Source organism: Strigops habroptila, chromosome 2, assembly GCF_004027225.2.
Source record: "Strigops habroptila isolate Jane chromosome 2, bStrHab1.2.pri, whole genome shotgun sequence".
NCBI classification, from domain to species: domain Eukaryota; kingdom Metazoa; phylum Chordata; class Aves; order Psittaciformes; family Psittacidae; genus Strigops; species Strigops habroptila.
Genome location: NC_044278.2, coordinates 119388717 through 119407456, shown reverse-complemented (window position 1 = coordinate 119407456; position 18740 = coordinate 119388717). Strand labels below are relative to the sequence as shown.

At 45.7% G+C, this 18740-nt stretch overlaps 2 protein-coding genes across 5 annotated transcripts in view; both read right to left on the bottom strand.

Moving 5' to 3' along the window:
- The window catches only part of INTS4 (integrator complex subunit 4), a 36624-nt gene extending 23656 nt beyond the window's left edge, over window positions 1-12968 (bottom strand). For 2 of the 3 annotated variants that reach the window (XM_030477704.1, XM_030477706.1), the window contains exons 1-10: window positions 12894-12968; window positions 12132-12326; window positions 8668-8785; window positions 7637-7743; window positions 7252-7437; window positions 6872-6922; window positions 6141-6229; window positions 5610-5730; window positions 4291-4362; window positions 3029-3203 (exon numbers count right to left, since the gene is read on the bottom strand). In XM_030477704.1, coding sequence (XP_030333564.1) covers window positions 3029-3203; window positions 4291-4362; window positions 5610-5730; window positions 6141-6229; window positions 6872-6922; window positions 7252-7437; window positions 7637-7743; window positions 8668-8785; window positions 12132-12326; window positions 12894-12947 — 1168 coding nt within the window. In that variant the 5' untranslated portion in view covers window positions 12948-12968. The remainder of the gene's footprint in view (window positions 1-3028; window positions 3204-4290; window positions 4363-5609; window positions 5731-6140; window positions 6230-6871; window positions 6923-7251; window positions 7438-7636; window positions 7744-8667; window positions 8786-12131; window positions 12327-12893) is intronic. The other variant, XM_030477705.1, reaches the window with a different exon arrangement.
- Window positions 12969-13994: 1026 nt separating this feature from the next.
- Window positions 13995-18582, bottom strand: KCTD14 (potassium channel tetramerization domain containing 14). Of its 2 annotated transcripts, none has more exons than XM_030475875.1 (2): window positions 18362-18582; window positions 13995-15753 (listed from the first exon to the last, which is right to left on the bottom strand). In XM_030475875.1, the coding sequence occupies exons 1-2, from the start codon at window positions 18428-18430 to the stop codon at window positions 15082-15084; spliced, it is 741 nt and encodes a 246-aa protein (XP_030331735.1). In that variant the 5' UTR covers window positions 18431-18582; the 3' UTR covers window positions 13995-15081. The 2 variants fall into 2 exon arrangements, with proteins under 2 accessions (XP_030331735.1, XP_030331736.1); XM_030475876.1 differs by having other exon boundaries at window positions 18371-18582.
- Between the last annotated feature and the right edge of the window lie 158 nt (window positions 18583-18740).

Below are 18740 nucleotides of genomic sequence, written 5' to 3'. Positions count from 1 at the left end.
CGTAGCATTAACTCTGCTATCTTAAGCAAAGTCATTCAGATAATTAAACTCTGCTTGTTTTATTCTTCCTGGCATTTTAATTGCTTGGAGCATCCACTGCATTTTTATGTAGCACTTCATGAATTGCTGAAAAAGCCCCAGAGTATCCGCAGCAAACACAATGAAACTCCTCTGCTCCCTGACTTCAGATTCCTCAAAAGAACGGAAAAAGGTGCCACCTTATTATTAAGATGCCTCATAATTTAAGCAGAAAAGCATCCAAATAGTGTCCAGAGTGTATTTAAGCTGTAAAACATCACAGGAATTTGAAGAATACCCACATATAACGTGCTTAAATGGAGATTAGATTCTCTTCCCTAGAGCCATCCTCGCTGGCTTCCATTACATTTATGCATTGGGATCATAAAAACGAGGATGAATGGGATGTCCTGCAAACATTATTGTTTTAAACATACTTCTATTTTTCATTCCAATTAGTTCATCTTGAAAACATTTACTTAAACTCGTGTGTAGCTTTCAGGCCTATTGTTCCTAAAGAACATACTTGAGTCCTGATGATTCCGATTAAAGAGAAAAATGCAAACACAGCAAGACCCCTGCGTGCTCAGGAACAAAGCTGCTGTCACACAGATGGGTCTCTGTGCTCGTGAAGACCAAGGTATTGCCATTTTGCCAATAGGGCTTTCATAAGCTGACACATTAATTGGGATTGAAGTCACAACAAGTAATTCAAGAAATGAAGCAGCACACTGAGGAAGAAGAGAGCTCAGCAGGACTCAGAAGCGCTGCAGTGGCGGGAGAGATCCAGACAAGAAACCTGGAGAGGGGCTTTGGACAAGGGCCTGTAGGGACAGGCCAAGGGGAATGGCTTTAACCTGCCAGAGGGGAGATTGAGATGAGCTCTGAGGCAGAAGCTCTTCCCTGGGAGGGTGCTGAGGCGCTGGCACAGACTTTTCCCAGAGAAGCTGTGGCTGCCCCATCCCTGGCAGTGTTCAAGGCCAGGTTGGACACAGGGGCTTGGAGCAACCTGCTCTAGTGGAAGGTGTCCCTGCCCGTGGCAGGGGGTTGGGACTGGATGAGTTTAAGGTCCCTTCAACACAAACCATTCATGATTCCATGATTCATTCTCTTAGGAAAACAGGCTTTTATTTGCAGGAGTCATGGAACAATAAGCCCACTTTTACAACACAATCTACAGCGGTATTTTTGTTAGGGTGGGTTTGTACTTTCTAATTTAGCCTCATCCTTCCAGGAACATTAAAAGCAAATTCAGGAATAACATTGTGAGCTCAGCATTTTCACAGGTCTCTGCAAATACCACCCATCCTCAATAGCTTTAAGAAATAAACATCTTCACTTTCCCCACAGGAAAGTTGGGCTGGGAAGGGTAACACACAGACTTCCCTGAGGCTGTCAGTGTGGTCAGTGCTACACCAAACCCGGAGCTCAAGAACATCTGTGTTCCACTTTGACACTCCTAATTCATCCTGTCTAAAAGCACAGATGAAATATCATCTGCTGGAAAGAGATGACAGCCTCCAGGTCCATCATAGGAAGACCACAAGAGACTCACACAATAGCAGTGTGGAAAAGGTAAATATGACCTCAGAATGTGGCTATTTCCATTAAAGAACACGAACTATCAATAACATTGATAGCAGCAAGACCCCACCTGAAATTTTAAGTACCTGAAAATATACAGATTCAGTCACCAATTTTCAAGGCTCACTGGCCAAGAGGAAAGCTTTTACCACAGCACAGACTAAAAAGAGTCTTAGCCTATTTCCCCATTGCACTATTAATTCAACAGGGAAGCCAGTCCCCGAGAGAAGCAACAACTATTTCATCTGAAACCTACCACTGGTAAGATCAAATGGGTATAAATTGGTTGTGGATAAAGTTGGGTTGGAAATTAGAAGGGAAAAAAAACTCTTAGTTGTAGCTGTTGGATTCTGAAATATTTGGATAAACACAAGGGTTGGTCTCTACTAGTTCCAACCTTTGTGAGGGTGGAAGCTGCTGTTTCCAAAATGAGCGATTACTGGACTCCATGGGCACAGGTTTCTTGTAGTGCCGTGTTTTAAACAAGTTCTCTTAGTTTTGATTTATAGGACTCAGTATTGGGGCCTGTTCTGTTAATATCTTTATATATTATCTTCTATATGATCTGGGTGAGGGGATCGAGTGCTCCCTCAGTAAGTTCACAGACACCACCAAGTTGGGTGGGAGTGTTGATCTGCTGGAGGGTAGGAGGCTCTGGAGAGGGATCTGGACAAGCTGGATGGATGCGCCAAGGCCAACTGTATAAGATTCAAGAAGACTCAGTGCTGGGACCTGCACTTGGGCTACAACAACCCCCTGCAGCACTCCAGGCTTGGGGAAAGTGGCTGGAAAGCTGCTCATGGAGAAGGACATGGGAGTGCTGGTCGAGAGTGACTGAACACGAGCAGCTTGTGCCCAGGCAGCCAAGAAGCCACCAGCATCCTGGCCTGTACCAGCACCAGTGTGGCAGCAGGGCCAGGGCAAGGACTGTCCCCCTGTGCTGGGCACTGGTGAGGCTGCACCTCGAATCCTGTGTCAGTTCTGGGCCCCTCACTGCAAGAGAGACATTGAGGTGCTGGAGCGGGGCCGGAGAAGGGCAATGGAGCTGGTGCAGGGCCTGGAGCACAAGTGTGATGAGGAACGGCTGAGGGACCTGGGGGGGTTTAGTCTGGAGAAGAGAAGGCTCAGGGGGGACCTTATCGCTCTCTCCAACTGCCTGACAGGAGGATGGAGCCAGGAGGGGGCTGGTGTCTACCATTTCTATCCAAAATTCTGTGCAACACTGGAGCATCTTTCAAACAACTGCCCCACCAGAGATCACAACAGAATAAAACCCCATCGACTTGAAGTCCACTATTCATTAAAAGAAACCAAACACAACAGCCAAGTCATCTATTCTGACCCCAAAAAAACCCACAACAAAACCCCAAAGCTTATTACCCAGCACACCTCTCTCTTAGTCATTCCATACTAAGTTAACACTTACCATACATCTCATCCTCCAGGCCATGAACAAAAGCCCCACAAGCTCCCGACTCAATCAAGTTTACAGCCCCTGTATCGATTTCTTCTTTGGGGGCATCATCTCCCCACTTTCTGCCACTGGAAAACTCCCCAGAGCTGTAGAGTTCTTTGGCTCTCTCATGTGCAGTGCGTTTCCTCTGTCCAAACAAGATTATCAGTTACTACCATGGTAAACATGGAAGTAATAAAGTATTAAATGGCTTTATTGGAGTTGAAAATAGATGTAGCTCAAGGCTTAAACATTGACAGACACATGCAAATGCAAAGAAAAGCAAATAGTACCTTCTCTCTAATGAATAGTTTTAATTGCCAGTAACTCTTTGTACTTTTAATGTTGGGAAAAGGATAACAACCAATATATTTTAACAATCATAGAATGATTTGGGTTGGAAAGGACCTTAAGATCATCTAGTTCCAACCCCCTGCCATGGGCAGGGACACCTCACACTAGACCATGTCATCTTAAACATCCCTTATAAGAACAGCCAAACTGGGTCAGAGCAACACCCTTTCTAGTTAAATATCCAATACCCGATCGGCAAAAACATGGTATCACTTTGCAGCTCAACTTGTTCAGCTGCAATTAAATACTTCCATGACTATCAACACTACACAGAGTTCAGCAATGCAGAAAATGTGATATTCATTCAGCATGCTTGGCTAATCCACCTCCTTTCCCCCACACTGCACAGAAAGCTGTGCAGCACTTTCTTTAACAGCCTTTACAAAGCAGCCCACAAAAACTAACAGCTCTAAACTTCATCTTTCTTTTGTAGGCAGGAAAACTGAACATAATACCTCAAGGAAGTTGCTTAAGGAAGGAATTTTCCTGACAAGTTTTGCTTTTAGGGCTCAGCCTTTAGCAATAAACATCTCTTGAAATGGTTGGATCTTGCAGGATGCCTCCATGAGCTTGCTCCTAAAACTAGGATGCAGCTTTTCCATACACCATAAATAAAGCTTTTAGCCAAAGGTCAGAAGAACACAGATGTTTACCTCTTATCTGTGAAACCTGAATAGCCTGAAGCTGTTTATTACGTGCTTGGCTAATGAAACCTAAAGCCAGCAATTCATTGACTTTAATCTAAAAGCAAAGCTGTCATTATCAATTCAATCTCAGTAGCCCTGAGGCGAGGACATGGTCAACAAGCACACTCAACATTCACATACCTGCTGTGCAGTTTTAGTACACTACACACAGGAAAAACAAGTCCATTTACGTACCCTCAGATCTGACATGAGCTTCTTGTCAAGGGTCTGCTCTAAGAAATGGGAACTGACTTGTTGCATAGAACCCTAAAGAGAAAAAAAAGGGGGAAGAGTCAGAAGGAAGAAACAGGGTTATTCTAAATTACACCATAGAGTTTCCTGACTCATCCCAACACAGCATCCAATCTTATCCACTCATTCCAATCGTGACAATGCCTGGCACTCCTGGATGTCAGAGTCTAAAGGAGTTTACTTAAGATGGTCAGAACATCTTATTTTCCACTGGAGCGAATATGGTCTTTCCTGAGCTCAGTTGATTTCCATGTCCTGTGCTGGAGAAGCAGGGGAGGGAATTATGACAAGTACTTGGTTTTTGCTTGGATACCCAACTCTCTACTCTCAAGGGAAGAATCACTATAGAGCTCAGCTGAGAAGCTTTTGGGTTTCCTCAACCTCTCTCCTTCCTTTCTTCTCTAATTCTGGTAGAAATTTACCTATATAGTTTTTAAACATAGAATCATAGAATAGTTAGGGTTGGAGAGGACCTTAAGATCATCTAGTTCCAAGCCCCCTGCCATGGGCAGGGACACCTCACACTAGACCATGTCACCCAAGGCTCTGTCCAACCTGGCCTTGAACACTGCCAGGGATGGAGCATCCACAACCTCCCTGGGCAACCCATTCCAGTGCTTCACCACCCTCACTGTAAAGAACTTCTGCCTTATATCTCACCTGAACTTCCCCTGTTTCAGTTTGGACCCATCACCCCTTGTCCTATCACTCCAGTCCCTGATGAAGAGTCCCTCTCCAGCATCCTTGTAGCCCCCTTCAGACACTGGAAGCTGCTCTGAGGTCTCCACGCAGCTTCTCTTCTCCAAGCTCAACAGCCCCAACTTCCTCAGCCTGTCTTTGTATGGGAGGTGCTCCAGCCCCTGATCATCCTCGTGGCCTCCTCTGGACTCGCTCCAACAGCTCCATGTCCTTCTTATGTTGAGGACACCAGAACTGTACACAATACTCCAAGTGAGGTCTCACGAGAGCAGAGCAGAGGGGCAGGATCACCTCCTTTGACCTGCTGCTCACGCTCCTTTTGATGCAGCTCAGGACACGCTTGGTTTCTGGGCTCAAGCGCACACTGAAGCCAGCTCATGTTCAGCTTCTCATCAACCAACATCCCCAAGTCCTTCACTGCAGGGCTGCTCTGAATCTCTTCTCTGCCCAACCTATAGCTGAGCCTGGGATAAACGTTCTCCCATTTCTTCTCAAATATATGTGAAATTCAAGTAACAGAAGATGAACTGTTGTTAACTAGAGAAGAAAAGAATGCAACTTACCAGTAACTTGGCAGCTTGTACTCTAACAACCCAGGAACCATCGCTGACCATGTGACAGATTTTGCCAAAGGCATCATCAACCAAGCGGATTTCTTCATTAGAAGAAGGAATTGGGACGATGCTGTCACAGAGAAACATGAGTTCAGTTTGCTGATCTTACACCATGCTGGATGGCATCAAGTAAGAAACAACTATGTTGAATTCCTATGGATGTGCAACAAGTACCAGGAGCCAAAACTTCACCTGGATCAATGCATTCTTACCAGGTATTGGCAATTTGTATACATCAGCTACTCCTAAGACTTACTAACTCTCAGGATTTAGTAAGCAAGACTTACAGGATTTAGTAAGCAAGACTTACAGGATTTAGTAAGCAAGACTTACAGGATTTAGTAAGCAAGACTTACAGGATTTAGTAAGCAAGACTTACAGGATTTAGTAAGCAAGACTTACTCACTGTCAGGACAAAACTCTCAGGATTAGGATGATTACTCTGCCAATACTTTGACTCACTCTGCATCCAGTACGTACCTTTCAGGGTAAAGTTGACTGAGGACCCAAATGAGCTGAACTGCAGCACTACGCACTTGCTCGTAATCATCTGCCAACAGCTTGCAGGCCTGAAAAGAAGATTCACAGTCCAATCTACCTGAAACATCTCCACCTGAGCTGTCATTCACTTCCCACAGTGCAATGAGGATCCTTACCAGGAATCAGTTAGGACAGCTTAAAAATCAGAGTGGATTTAGTCTTCCCTTCTACTCCCTACTATTTCCAGGTTTGATCAGGTAGACTTGTCCTACTAAAGTCCATCAGGCACATGCTGTAACACCCCAGAATTGTCTGTACTATGCAGGAAGCATGAAATGTGAATCTGTAATAGAACTAATTTGATGCAGGCTTCAGCTGTGCAACCTGACTGACATAACAGATACAGGCTTCATGTATTTGCTCCAATAAACAAGGGGTTAAGACTATGAGATTGCTAAAAGATATTAATAACCACATAGTGCCTTGTCCTTCCCATAATTATCTCCCCCAACAATATATATCACAGTATATGCTTTAGTGCATTTAAGCACAATAATGCAAAAGAGATTTCCATTTCCACTGCCACAGGACAAGAAGGAATATAGGCAACCTAAGTGCAAAACACAGCACCTCTGCTCAGTGCCCTCCTCCTCTCCAAGCACATTGTCACAGAATCTAAAAAGCAGGATATGCAAACAAGGACAAAAATCAACAGAAATACAAGGGTTTACCTGACTGTAAATAGCCTGCTGCAATTTTAATCCTCTTTCATGAAGCTGCAGCTACAGAAAACCAAACATAAACAAGTATATGTAAGTATATAAACTATATATAAATACATAAACCTACATAAACTATAGGTTGAAGTGACACGGAGCAAGTTTTCACTGCTGTTTTTTCTGCTTTGAGTGAACTTAGTTGCTTGCATGTCTAAATTCCTGCTATATTAAAATATTTCATTATCTTGGCTATAAATATTTTAAATCATAGAATGGTTTGGGTTGGAAAGGACCCTAAGATCATCTAGTTCCAAGCCCTTGCCATGGACAGGGATGCCTCACACTAGACCATGTCACCTATGGCTCTGTCCAACTGCACCAGCACCACTTACCATGGCTTTTATAGCTGCAGTCCTGACACGAGGGTCCTGATCATTAAAATGATCTCCTATTATCTTCTGGACATCTTTGGCAGCCTGGCTTTCAGATTCTTTTGCAACACCTTTTTCCACTGGTCCAAGACAGCCAATTAACTGAAGACACTTATTCCTTACACCATGGGAAGAATCTGTCAGATGCTGTGGAAGGGAAGAGAAGAACAGATGCAACTGGGATCTTCTTGTTCTTTCACCCCCTTGTAACAACTAATCATATGAAGATTCCTAGCAGTTAATAACATGTTAGTATTATAAGTTTGTTGAGAATTTAAACACTGACTACGTGTTTTTTCTCCTGTGGCAGTGATAAAGGTTTCCTGCCCCAGGGAGGCTGCCTTACCTTGCAGGCTACCTCTACCAGTCTCATCCTGACAGCTGGATTCTCGGTGAGTTTTGTGCCAATCACCAACAGGGTGTCCAGCAGCTGAGCAAGGACCTGGTGAGACTCTGCAAAACAAAGCAGTGAAAGGCTCTGTACCTCTTTACTGAGCTCTCACCCACAGACAGCTACAGAATCACTCATGAGGGTTGGAAGGTCCTCCTGAAAACTTCTTTTACAGCCAGAACAAGCCCAGCTCCCTCAGCTTCTCCTTGCACATCACTTACTCCAGCACCCAACCACCTCACTGGCCCTCTGCTGAACTCACTCAACCCAACCAGCACTTGTAAGCGAGATTTAGGTTAGATCTTAGGAAGAAGTTCTTCCTTGTGAGGGTGGTGAGGCCCTGGCACAGGTTGCAGAGAAGCTGCCCCATCCCTGGCAGTGTTCAAGGCCAGGTTGGAGCAACCTGCTCTAGTGGAAGGTGTCCCTGCCCGTGGCAGGGGGTTGGGACTGGATGAGCTTGAAGGTCCTTTCCAACCCAAACCATTCCATGATTCTATCAATGACATTAAAATTAAACTATATCACATAAAGCACATACAAACTGTGAATACAACATAGAAAATAAAAATGGACTGTAATGAAACCACAAACAGGACAACCTCTATTTTACTGTCTATTATAAATCCAACAGTAATAAACTAACACATAGAAAGAAAGAAAACTTCCTCTTCAAACAAGATTCTACTTTAAGCAAGACTGTCCTCTAGAACAGAGCACTTCAGAAGCAACAGGTCTCACACAGAGATGGAAAAGCAAAGTTTTCACTCCCTTAAAACAAAGGCACAGAGCAAGCAGGTTTGAGGAACATTCTCCTCCTCAGGACATAGCATTTTCTGTCATCATTCCCAAAAGCAGAACATAAATGCTCTGAGCAACAGTTCCCAACTATACACTTCAGTTGTAAGGACCTTACCACTGTCCTAAATGCTTAAAAGACAGGATGAATCTGCCTTGATCTCATGCACCACCTAAAAACTGGGACTTACTCTCATTCTGAAGTGTGTTAATGGCATCGTCCATGATGCAGTCTGGGGAAAAGCCAGCAGTTTTGGACAACAAGCCCAGCAGGGAAGCGATCTTCAGCCTTACAGAGGCATCATTCTCCTGGAAGGAAATGACAAACATCCTCATTTAATTCCCAGTTTCCACTACACACAGGCAGGACCCATCTAGAACTCAGCACAAGGGTCTGAATTTTACTGTCAGGCTGCTTCATACACCCACAGCACATCCCATGGGAAATCAACCACACAAAACCATTTAGGAGGCACCTTCCAGCACATCTCTAAATGATTCTTTTACTCACAATTCCATAAAATTACCTTCATAAATGTAAAGTTTAAATACATCAAGTTTCCAATATGCCAGAAAACTCAGGGTTGCTCATGTTAAAATCTCTTTTAATGAACAAATGGGAGGATTTTAGGAGATGAACTGAGGCGGATGGTCTCTTGATCTCTGCTGAAGAGCAGGGTTTGGGGCTACAGAAAACAACTGTTTCTCTTACTGGTGGGGAGGAATCTTGCCAATCTGACAGCAAGAACTGACAGAAACCCAACATAGCAAGGTAAAAATCACATAAACCAACAGAAGCATGTGTTAGCTGCAAACACCTGCTCATTTTGACATGGGTTAGTGGTGGCCTTGGCAATCCTGTGGTTACAGTTGGACTTGATGATCTTAAAGGTCTTTTCTGACCTGGTTGATTCTATGATTCATTTAAGCAACAGCAAAGCTGTCCAAGTGATAATTACATAAATAAGCTTCACAAACTACTATTAATTTCAAAAGTTCATGCATTTCATGGAATTATTTGGAGTCTTCTAGAGACTCATGCATACAAACTTCTGGTGGTAACTGGAAGCTCTCTTCCATCGTATTGTCAAGAACAACCAATTCAGGGTAGAAACACAAAAAGAAGTTTGAATTTCACACTTAGATCTTACCAATCTAAGTATGTTTTTGTTGCACAAGCAACTGTGCAACACAGAGGTGCAGGAATATCACAGATATTACATCTTTCAACCATGCAGAAGTATTACAGATGCAACTTCTACATCTTTCAACAGCGTTTAGGAGAGACTTGAGCATCACACACACCCCACAAGTGACAAACGTGATACCCACAGCAGTTCTCTCAGCTGAGCTGAGCAGCATTTTCTCTTTTCAGGGTTGAAATTATGTCCTTGAACAACATTTGCTGTCACTGCACAGCTTACATTGGTGGTAGGACACATGGATTTCCACAGTGTTGTGTTCAGGTGAACAGGGGAAGTTCAGGTTAGATATAAGGCAGAAATTCTTCCCTGTGAGGGTGCTGAGGCGCTGGCACAGACTTTTCCCAGAGAAGCTGTGGCTGCCCCATCCCTGGCAGTGTTCAAGGCCAGGTTGGACACAGGGGCTTGGAGCAACCTGCTCTAGTGGAAGGTGTCCCTGCCCATGGCAGGGGGTTGGAACTGGAGGAGCTTTAAGGTCCCTTCAACCCAAATCATTCTCTAATTCTATGTTTACACATGTACTCCATTACTCAAGTTCTTCTAATAAAAGGACAACCCTCTCCATGGTTACAGAAGAAATCAATGATTTCAAAAGGACACTTATAAAGGCATTTTTAACAGCCTTATGAATAATATCTGTAATGTTATTATGGAGCTACGAGCAGCCTCTTACCCCAAAAGGCATTTTCTCCTTCCTAACATTCCTCAGCAGGAAAATAGAGGAAGTTGTCCTTTGAGTTTGCAGGTCTGATTGCCATCCACAACCAAAACACCACTCAGTGAAGGTGCCTCTAAACCCTCGTCCCAACCACCCTCAGGAGTCAGGAAAGGAACTTCAGGATCACCTCAGGCCACTGTTTGAGGACACTTGTCACAACAAAGCTTCCAATATCCTGCGCCATGGCTTTCCCACACACATCAAAACATGCCCCCTGCTCAGCCCTGGTGTTGATTCCACCATCGGCAGGGCCACGGGTGGGAAAAGGGAGAAGAAAGGAAAAGCCAGATTATTTTCCTGATCCATTTCAGAGGCCAACAGGACTGTTTGGGGATTGTTCCATCCTAATATAAAGGGAGGAAGAAGCAGGAGGCTGCAGCATCACCTTAAACACAACACTACAAACAAACACATCATCGTACAACTTCCACCATGGTTACAGCTTCCAGGGTGAGGTTTCTGAAAGATCAGTTCCAGTGGAAGTTTTAGGACAGAGTCATAGAATAGTTAAGGTTGGAAAGGACCTTAAGATTATCTAGTTCCAACCCCCCTTTTCTGGAGATACTGGTTTATAATAAACCAGTTCTTCAGCAAGTTTTGTCCTTAAGGAAAATATTATCAGCTATTATACAGTAAAATGTTATCAAGACTGTGCTGCTTTAGAAAGCTGGTTTCTGTAACAGGTTGTGCACTTGAGAACGTGACTGTGCCTGTAGATTTGAGAGTCTCTCTTCTAATAGAGGCTACAACATAAACTTCAAACACAAATAAGCTGCATTATTTGATCAGGAACAAGAGAAGGATTCCCAGAACAAACAGATCAGGTTAAGTTGTACACCCTTGTGAGTGGGGAACCAGTCCAGCGCCATTAAAACAGCAAAATGCAAACCAGTCTCAAGACACGAGTCAAAGCAGGTGAAGTACAGAAAGAGATAAAATGCAGCTGAGTTTTGGTGTAAGTTTGAAGCAGAATAGACTCAGTTGTAAAGACAGAGTAGCACAAGGGTATTTAAGAGAAATACTTCAGCTTTGTCAGATGCAATAAAGCTTTGCTTTATCAAGGAAAGGATTAATATCTGGATATGTTAAAGCATAGATTGCATCTGTTATTTATTTGTTATTCTAAACATATTAGATATGTTTATTAGAATATTAGAATAACATATGTTATTAGAATATTCTAACATATGTTATTAGAATAACATATTAGAATAACATGTTATTCTAAACATATATAAACATATTTATATATGTTTTTAAGATCTTTTTGTTGAAAACCTTTTCAGCAGCATCATTTTTAAAGGGCTTTGCTCACAGCCTAAGCAATAGCTAAAATGTTTCTCTGCTGCCAGAGGAAATAAAAAGCAATAATAAAATAATAAATAAATAAAGGAAATATCAGTCAGCAAGACTCGGATAAAGTTAAGCCAGCTTTGGAGAGCCAGACTCCCTGGAAAACTTCTTGCCATGTCTTTGTCTCTTGTTAATGTCAGACTCATCACACACTATCTGCAGGGGTAACACAGTCACATCCTTGTCACAGGCTCCTGAAACCATCAGCAAAGGGACCAACATGATCAGAAACCACTGGGGTAAAGGACCCCAGTCACTCAGTCCCTTTACACAGAGAGGGTGAGCAACACAGCAGCCTGTGACTCCCTATTCCACATCCAACACCACAAAACAAGCCCAGAAGGAGGGTCCCAGAAGCCCACTTGGCTCCCAGCTTCACCACCTTGTAATAATGCTCCAGCAGGATCCTGACAACCCCTTCCACGCTCTCCACTTCCACAGGTTTCCTGGCAAACTGGAGCAGGTACTGCAATGCATCTGCAGGCGAGGTGGCTTTGCACAGGTCCACATGGAGAGCTGCTGACTTGCTGGGCTTGGTGAGCCGCAGCTTCTTAGCGGACAAGTCCTCATGCTGCTGCTGTGGGCAGAGGGACACGGGTCAGAAACACGCAGCAAATCCTGACCCACTCCTTCAGGGAGCGGGCACCGCTTCAGCACCAAGCCTGAGGCAGCTCCTGTGCCCCACAGCAGTCCTTGCCCTCTCCCTCATCTATCTTAGGACGAAACACATCCTCAGCCCCCTGTCCTGCCCATGTATAGACCCTGTCCACGGGAAACACTGCCTCTCTATACACCAACCTGAGGCAAATCCCGCCCCTTCCAAACACACCTTTTCCCATGCCCACCAGCCTGCAGCAGCCGAGAAACTCGCTGCCATTCCCCGGCCCGGGCAGCCGCGACCCTGTCCCGGCCCTGAGGGGTTCATCCCCCCCCCTTCCACACACCCCCCGAGCCAGCCCCTTCCCTCCGGGCTGCTCCAGCCTCCATAAACCGGGGCCGGCCCGTCCCGCTCCTCCACAGCCCCATGGCGGCCCTCAGGGACGAGGCAGCGGGTTGAGCCGGCGGCTTCTCGCACAGCTCCTCCTCACGGGCCGCACGGCAGAGGTCGGGGCCGTGCCACCCCGGCCTGGTGTCGGTGCGTTACCTGCACCACCTTGGTGAACTCCTCGTACACCCGCTTCTTGAGGTGCGCCGCCATGCTGCCGCCACCCGGAAGAGAAACCACGGAGACGCCCGCAGAGAGGAGCCGAACGGAACAGCCTCTTCACGGCTGGAGGCCGAGCTCTATGGTCAGGAGGCCGGGCCCTCTATGGCAGCGGGCGGCCGCTTGTTGCCATGGGAACGCGGGGTTAACATGGCGGCTGCGGCCTGACCCGACCCGCAGCTAAACCCCGACAGGGCGGCAGCCCCGATCAGTTTACCCCCAAAATACCCACCGGTTTCGTTAATATTTGATAATAGCTCATATAAATATCCAAATATAAATAATATGGCTTGACATGTTACTTAGAGAAGGCTCCAGGGAGCTCCCAGTGCCTGAAGGGGCTACAAGAATCCTGGAGAGGGGCTTTGGACAAGGGCCTGTAGGGACAGGCCAAGGGGAATGGCTTTAACCTGCCAGAGGGGAGATTGAGATGAGCTCTGAGGCAGAAGCTCTTCCCTGTGAGGGTGCTGAGGCGCTGGCACAGACTTTTCCCAGAGAAGCTGTGGCTGCCCCATCCTGGCAGTGTTCAAGGCCGGGTTGGACACAGGGGCTTGGAGCAACCTGCTCTAGTGGAAGGTGTCCCTGCCCGTGGCAGGGGGTTGGAACTGGATGAGTTTTAAGGTCCCTTCAACCCAAACCAGTCTGCGATAATTAGCTCCACAGAATCCACTAGGTTCAGAAAGACCTTTGAGATCATCCACAGAAGGCACCTTCCCAGCCAGTCCTCTAGACCTGTAGGAGAAGGCTGGTTGCAAGTTGCTTTCCTTTGCTGCTGCAGATGTCCTGAGACTCAGAAGGAGACGCTTTCCTTCCGCAAGGAAAGGTCTCAGAGAGCCCGTTCAGACCAACAGCAGAACTGCCCTGAGCTTGGTGGTGTGACTCCTGACCTTCAGTGGGGGGAAATCTGTGCTAAGCTGAGCACATCTGAAACCAAGCTTAGTTAGGAATGATTCAAATCCATTAACATACAGATAAAACTTCAGATTTCTAGAATTGGGGGATTTGGGAGGGAAGATGTCGGTAAATAAAGCACTTACTTCATTCGAAGAGCTTTTAAAAGTTATTTATTTAACACCCCAGAGATTACTGTCCTTAACTGGAAGAAACCCGTCTTCTGAGAAGTAAAGGAAATGTGATCATAATCGAATTAGCCATTATGATTTTCAGAGGGATAAAAACCAAGCTAACAGCCATCTCCAGTATAAAAATAAACCTTTGAATACTAAGAGATTTATAATAACATATAGGACCCAACTCATGTTCTGTGAAGGAGAAATTACATTGAGGTCCCAGGCTGTTGCTTCAGTAGCACTTCCTTCCCATCAAATCACTGTTGGTTTTCTCTATTCTTCCAGAAACTTATATATTTAGAAGTAGTATCATCATAATAATGAATATCATAAGAAAAAGATTAAAATGGTGTAGCCTGAGAGAGGAGTATGCAGCCTTAGGTTATAAACTCCTCACATCAGCGATGGTATTTTTGCCTTGTGTTGATCCTGGACCAGAGCTGAGGTTGTCTGTCTTTCCTTCAGAATAAATAATAAATAATGCTAATAAATACATTGGCTACAGAGCAGGCTGTCTGCTGGAGGAACAACAAGAGAGCAGGGGACACTGAATCCCTTTTAACCCGGATTCTAGTACGGAAAGCAGTGAGAAGAAGAGCTTTTGCCTTCTGACTAAGGATCCAGATTTAATTTGAGCCTATGTTAATGCAGCTGTCTGTGTTTCCATCGGGAATTGCACATATGTGGGCTGTTCCCATTTGCACTGAGAGGCCAAGTCCACATCTCCATGATATGTATTTGGGACTATTCATTTCTCTTAGGTTGAGTGAGGTTGGCTCAGATCTGGCTCTCTGAACTAACCTGGTAGTTAGCAATGCTGAAAGAGTAGAATTCCTCCTTTTCCTGCTACCTTTTAAACATATGGTTATCCCCTAAGTAATCAGTAGCTCTTAAATCCTCTTTAATTTGGCAAATGACCAAAGGAGATCCTTTCCTTGCCCCGTGCATTTCTTCCTATCCCTCTGGTAGTCCATAGGTTACTCTCCATGGTCCAAGTTAACTTGTTTTAATAATCGCTTTCCTCCATTCCCTTTGGAATTCCCTTTGGGGGCTCTTTGCTACCACCAGGTGAACAGGAACTTGTAGAAGAAGTCGTGCGATTTGAAGCGAAACCCTTTTTCAGTAACATGGGGCTGAAAGGCTATTTTATACCCTTTGGCTTCAACATCCATTTGAATGCAGTCCAGCAGATCAGAAATACCTGGCGCTGCCTTCCAGGGACCAAACTTCACCACGGACTTCTTATCCATGTCCAAGCTGCTCAAGGCATCCTGACATCTGGCTGCATCCTCCTCGGTTCTGACCACGCACACGATGACGCTGGAGCGGCGCGATGCGACTGCTTCTGCCCTGGCGATGTGGATCATCAGCTCGATGTTCTCACTGTAGCTGGGCACACGAGCCAGGAACTGCTTCCTTGCCACGAGCTCCCCAAAGATCTGTGGGGAGTCCTCAAGCTGCTTGATCAGAGGCTCGATGTCGTAGAACAACGCCTCCTTGTAGACATCCTGGATGCACTGGGTGGGCACTTGGTTACTGCGCAGGTACTCCAAGATGTATTTGAAATAGGTGCCTGGCCTGTCGATGAAGAACCTCCCTTCGGAGTCAGTCCTCAGTTTGGGCTGGCCGGTGAACATCTCTGCCAGCTTGGAGCCAGGGTGTTTCTTTAAGGTGCTCAGTGTTGTTGTGTACATCTCACCACCGACATTTAACTCCACGATTGGGGACAACTGCAAGAACAACAAGGAGACAAAAAGCCGTGTGTTACCTGTGTGAGGCTGTCAACATGGAAGTGTCAAGGGAAAAAGGGTGATTGCTGCTGGAAGTGGGAATGATGGTGTGAGGAACCGTAGGAGCTCACATCCTCTCTTGAGGATCTGATGGGAACATCCACCCCATTTGTTGCTATAAGCAGATGCAGGATGTTTATACAGCCCTCTTAACCAGAGCAGCAGAGACTTGGACATTTCTGAATGGCCAAGTCCTCACCACATCTTTAGGATGAAGGAAATCTGGGATTCGTTCACTTTTTGCCAGTGGGGAATAGGGACAAGAACACTGCCCAGGGAAGCTATCAGTGACTACAGGAATCAACCTCTTCAGTCCCACACAAGCCCCATTCCTTCCAGCGAGAGCAATCTGCGTGCTCTCACCCTCCCCATGTGAAGAGCGGCAAAGACCTAAAGCTGTGCAACTCCATTCTTCTCATCTGAGCTGGTGTTTTCTCTTCAAAGGAGGAACTAAAGCCCTTTGAAATGGGTGGAATCTTCTACTTGTCAGGGAGTTGAGTTATAAATGATAAGGAAGATACAAAAATCCAGCACGTCAGAGGTAGAGGACAGAAGCTGTTCGACAAAGCACTTGAAAAACATGTGCTAACTTTAACTAGGAAGTAAAAGAAATCATTCATGCAGCCGACATGGATTTAAGAAGGAACAATGTAAAGCTTGGATTTTTGTTTGGATTTATTTCATTTCACCATGCATTAACACCACTGCTATCTGAAACACATTGGAGGAGGCTTCAATGCCCAGAAAGCTGGACGTGGTGTCCAGTCTGACCTTCTTGATGGTTCAGTGCTGCAGAGTTTCAACAGCATCGCTTTCCATTTGGTCACTTTTTACTGTAAAAAGAACTGGAGGGAAAGAACTACTTTTCCTCCAGTCAAGGAAACTGGAGGAAAAGGAGAGGGAAGAAAAGAGGCAGTAGTTTTCCCTCCTGCTGTAATCAAGTCACATGCCTGCCCAGAACCACACCTGCCTTTGGGAAGGTGTGAGTCAATAACAACCCCTTTTTTCCAGGAGCTCACCTAGCTCTTTCTTGGATCTGCTCACGCCAGGATCTGCTTCAATGCTTCAGTCACATGCCTGAAGTGAAGCGTGTGCTGAAGTGCTCAGCTGGATCCCAAGGACCAGACGCACGGGATGACGTGACCTGATCTCCAGCCAAGAGAAGGGGGAGCTCCTGCTGCCCTCTCCCCTTTCCATCCTTGTACCTGCTTCTGTTGCTCACTTTGTGCTCCTCTTTCATCTTACTGAGCTGAACTGGCTCACAGAGGATTTAACAAGCAGCAGAACTGGCAAAGGGAAGGGACTGGGAACAGACAACATGGAGCAGGGGGAGAACTTCCCTTTAGACAGCAGCAAGCTATCAGATTTAGCAGCAATTGGCTCCCAGCTTCAGCAAGGCAGGGAAACAACAGGAGATTCAAGCCAAAGACCCAGCTGGAGTATTGCTTTGCCTTAGTGTGTGTGGCTTCATCTCAGGGACAATCATTTACACTAGGGGCAAGGAGACATAAATATTAATTCTGTCTGGGACTATCTTGTGATTTCCAGCCACTGAAGAACATGACCCAGAGCTGCTTCTGTAGGAAATCTGCCATTAGTCCAAGTGCCAGCAACAGCTTTTCCCTGGCAGGGATCATTTGACAGGAGGGTCTCTTGCTTTTAAGCCTCTACTCCTTTTCAGATGTTTCATGCTGTTGGTCACTAACACAAATGGATCAAATCTTCATTAATAGCCAAATTAACCTTATATTCTCAGATCCTATGGTTTTGGCCTGGGGAACCAAACTGATTTCCAGCAGATGGGGAGCACTGACACCAGCTGATTCCCAGCTCTGTCATTAACAAGGTGACAATTAGGAAAGTCATTCCACCGATTTGTGCCCCAGTTTATTAACCTACTAAACACTTACTTCCTTGGGGAAGCATTTTGCAACCTACACTTGGAAATGCAACACAAGAAGGTTGGATTGGAGAGGTCTGGAGGGGGAAAGTTGTACAGCTACAACAGAGAAGACAAACTGGTTAACAAAGACAAACAGAGGAGAGGAAAAGGAAAATGTCTGATCTCATCACTGATTTCTGCCTTGTATTATGTTGCTTGTCTGAGATTTTTGCCTCTTTTCTTCCTTAGAGCTAGAAAAACTACTGCTCCCACCTGATGATTCCGCACGTCTACAACACAGGGCATTGCTTCATTAGAGACTCTGAGAACTGTTGAACCCTCTCCCTCCAAAAAACTCACAGCAGGGTTTTATTTAGGGATCTGAGCAATTAAAGTTCATATTAAATTAATTCCACCTCTTGTCAAAGGAGAAGAAGAACCTCTCTGGTTATTTGTTGTTAGCAGATCTATGCCTGCGAGGGACGTGGCCCTTCTGTAAGCAAACAGGCCAGAGTCAGACACAGCTTTTCACCTACAGTCCTCTTCTTGCTCACACATCTGGCAAGCTCTGCTGTCTTTGCAATAACAGATGGGGGGGAAAACCCACTCTAAAGTAGCCCAAAAAGAATGCTTTGATCCCACAGGACACTGCCCTCGAGCTCATACCTTACTCACCGTATGCAGGCTGCCGGTGACCTGCTTCCCAAGGGGTTTGTGCTCCGATGAAATGCTCATCTCCCCCAGGAACTGACTGCGTGGAAGCCTGCTGCTCAGTGCTCAGGTCCTGCCCCACACACAGGATGGCTCCTCGCTGTCCTCCAGTCCAATTTCACTTGGTTTTCCTTGGTTGGATCAGGTTTTCCCAAGCTCCCAGCCCAGCCAGTGCCCCCGAGGCTCCAGTTTGCTCTGGGCACAGGTTGTACGGAATGGGGAGGGATCAGCCTGCAAGCGGAAGTATTTGCTCCTTATGTTCTGGCATCCAGCAAGGTGCAGGGTGGCCTTGGGCTGGCTGCCAGCACACAGCTCCTGTAATACTACCTGTGTG

Excerpts from the sequence above, each read along its gene's own strand:
- KCTD14 (XM_030475875.1), bottom strand. The coding sequence starts at position 18,430 with ATGAGCATTTCATCGGAGCACAAACCCCTTGGGAAGCAGGTCACCGGC. Across the intron at positions 15,754-18,361 it reads GCCTGCATACGGTGAGTAAG|TTGTCCCCAATCGTGGAGTT; the intron begins GTATGAGCTCGA and ends TTGTTCTTGCAG.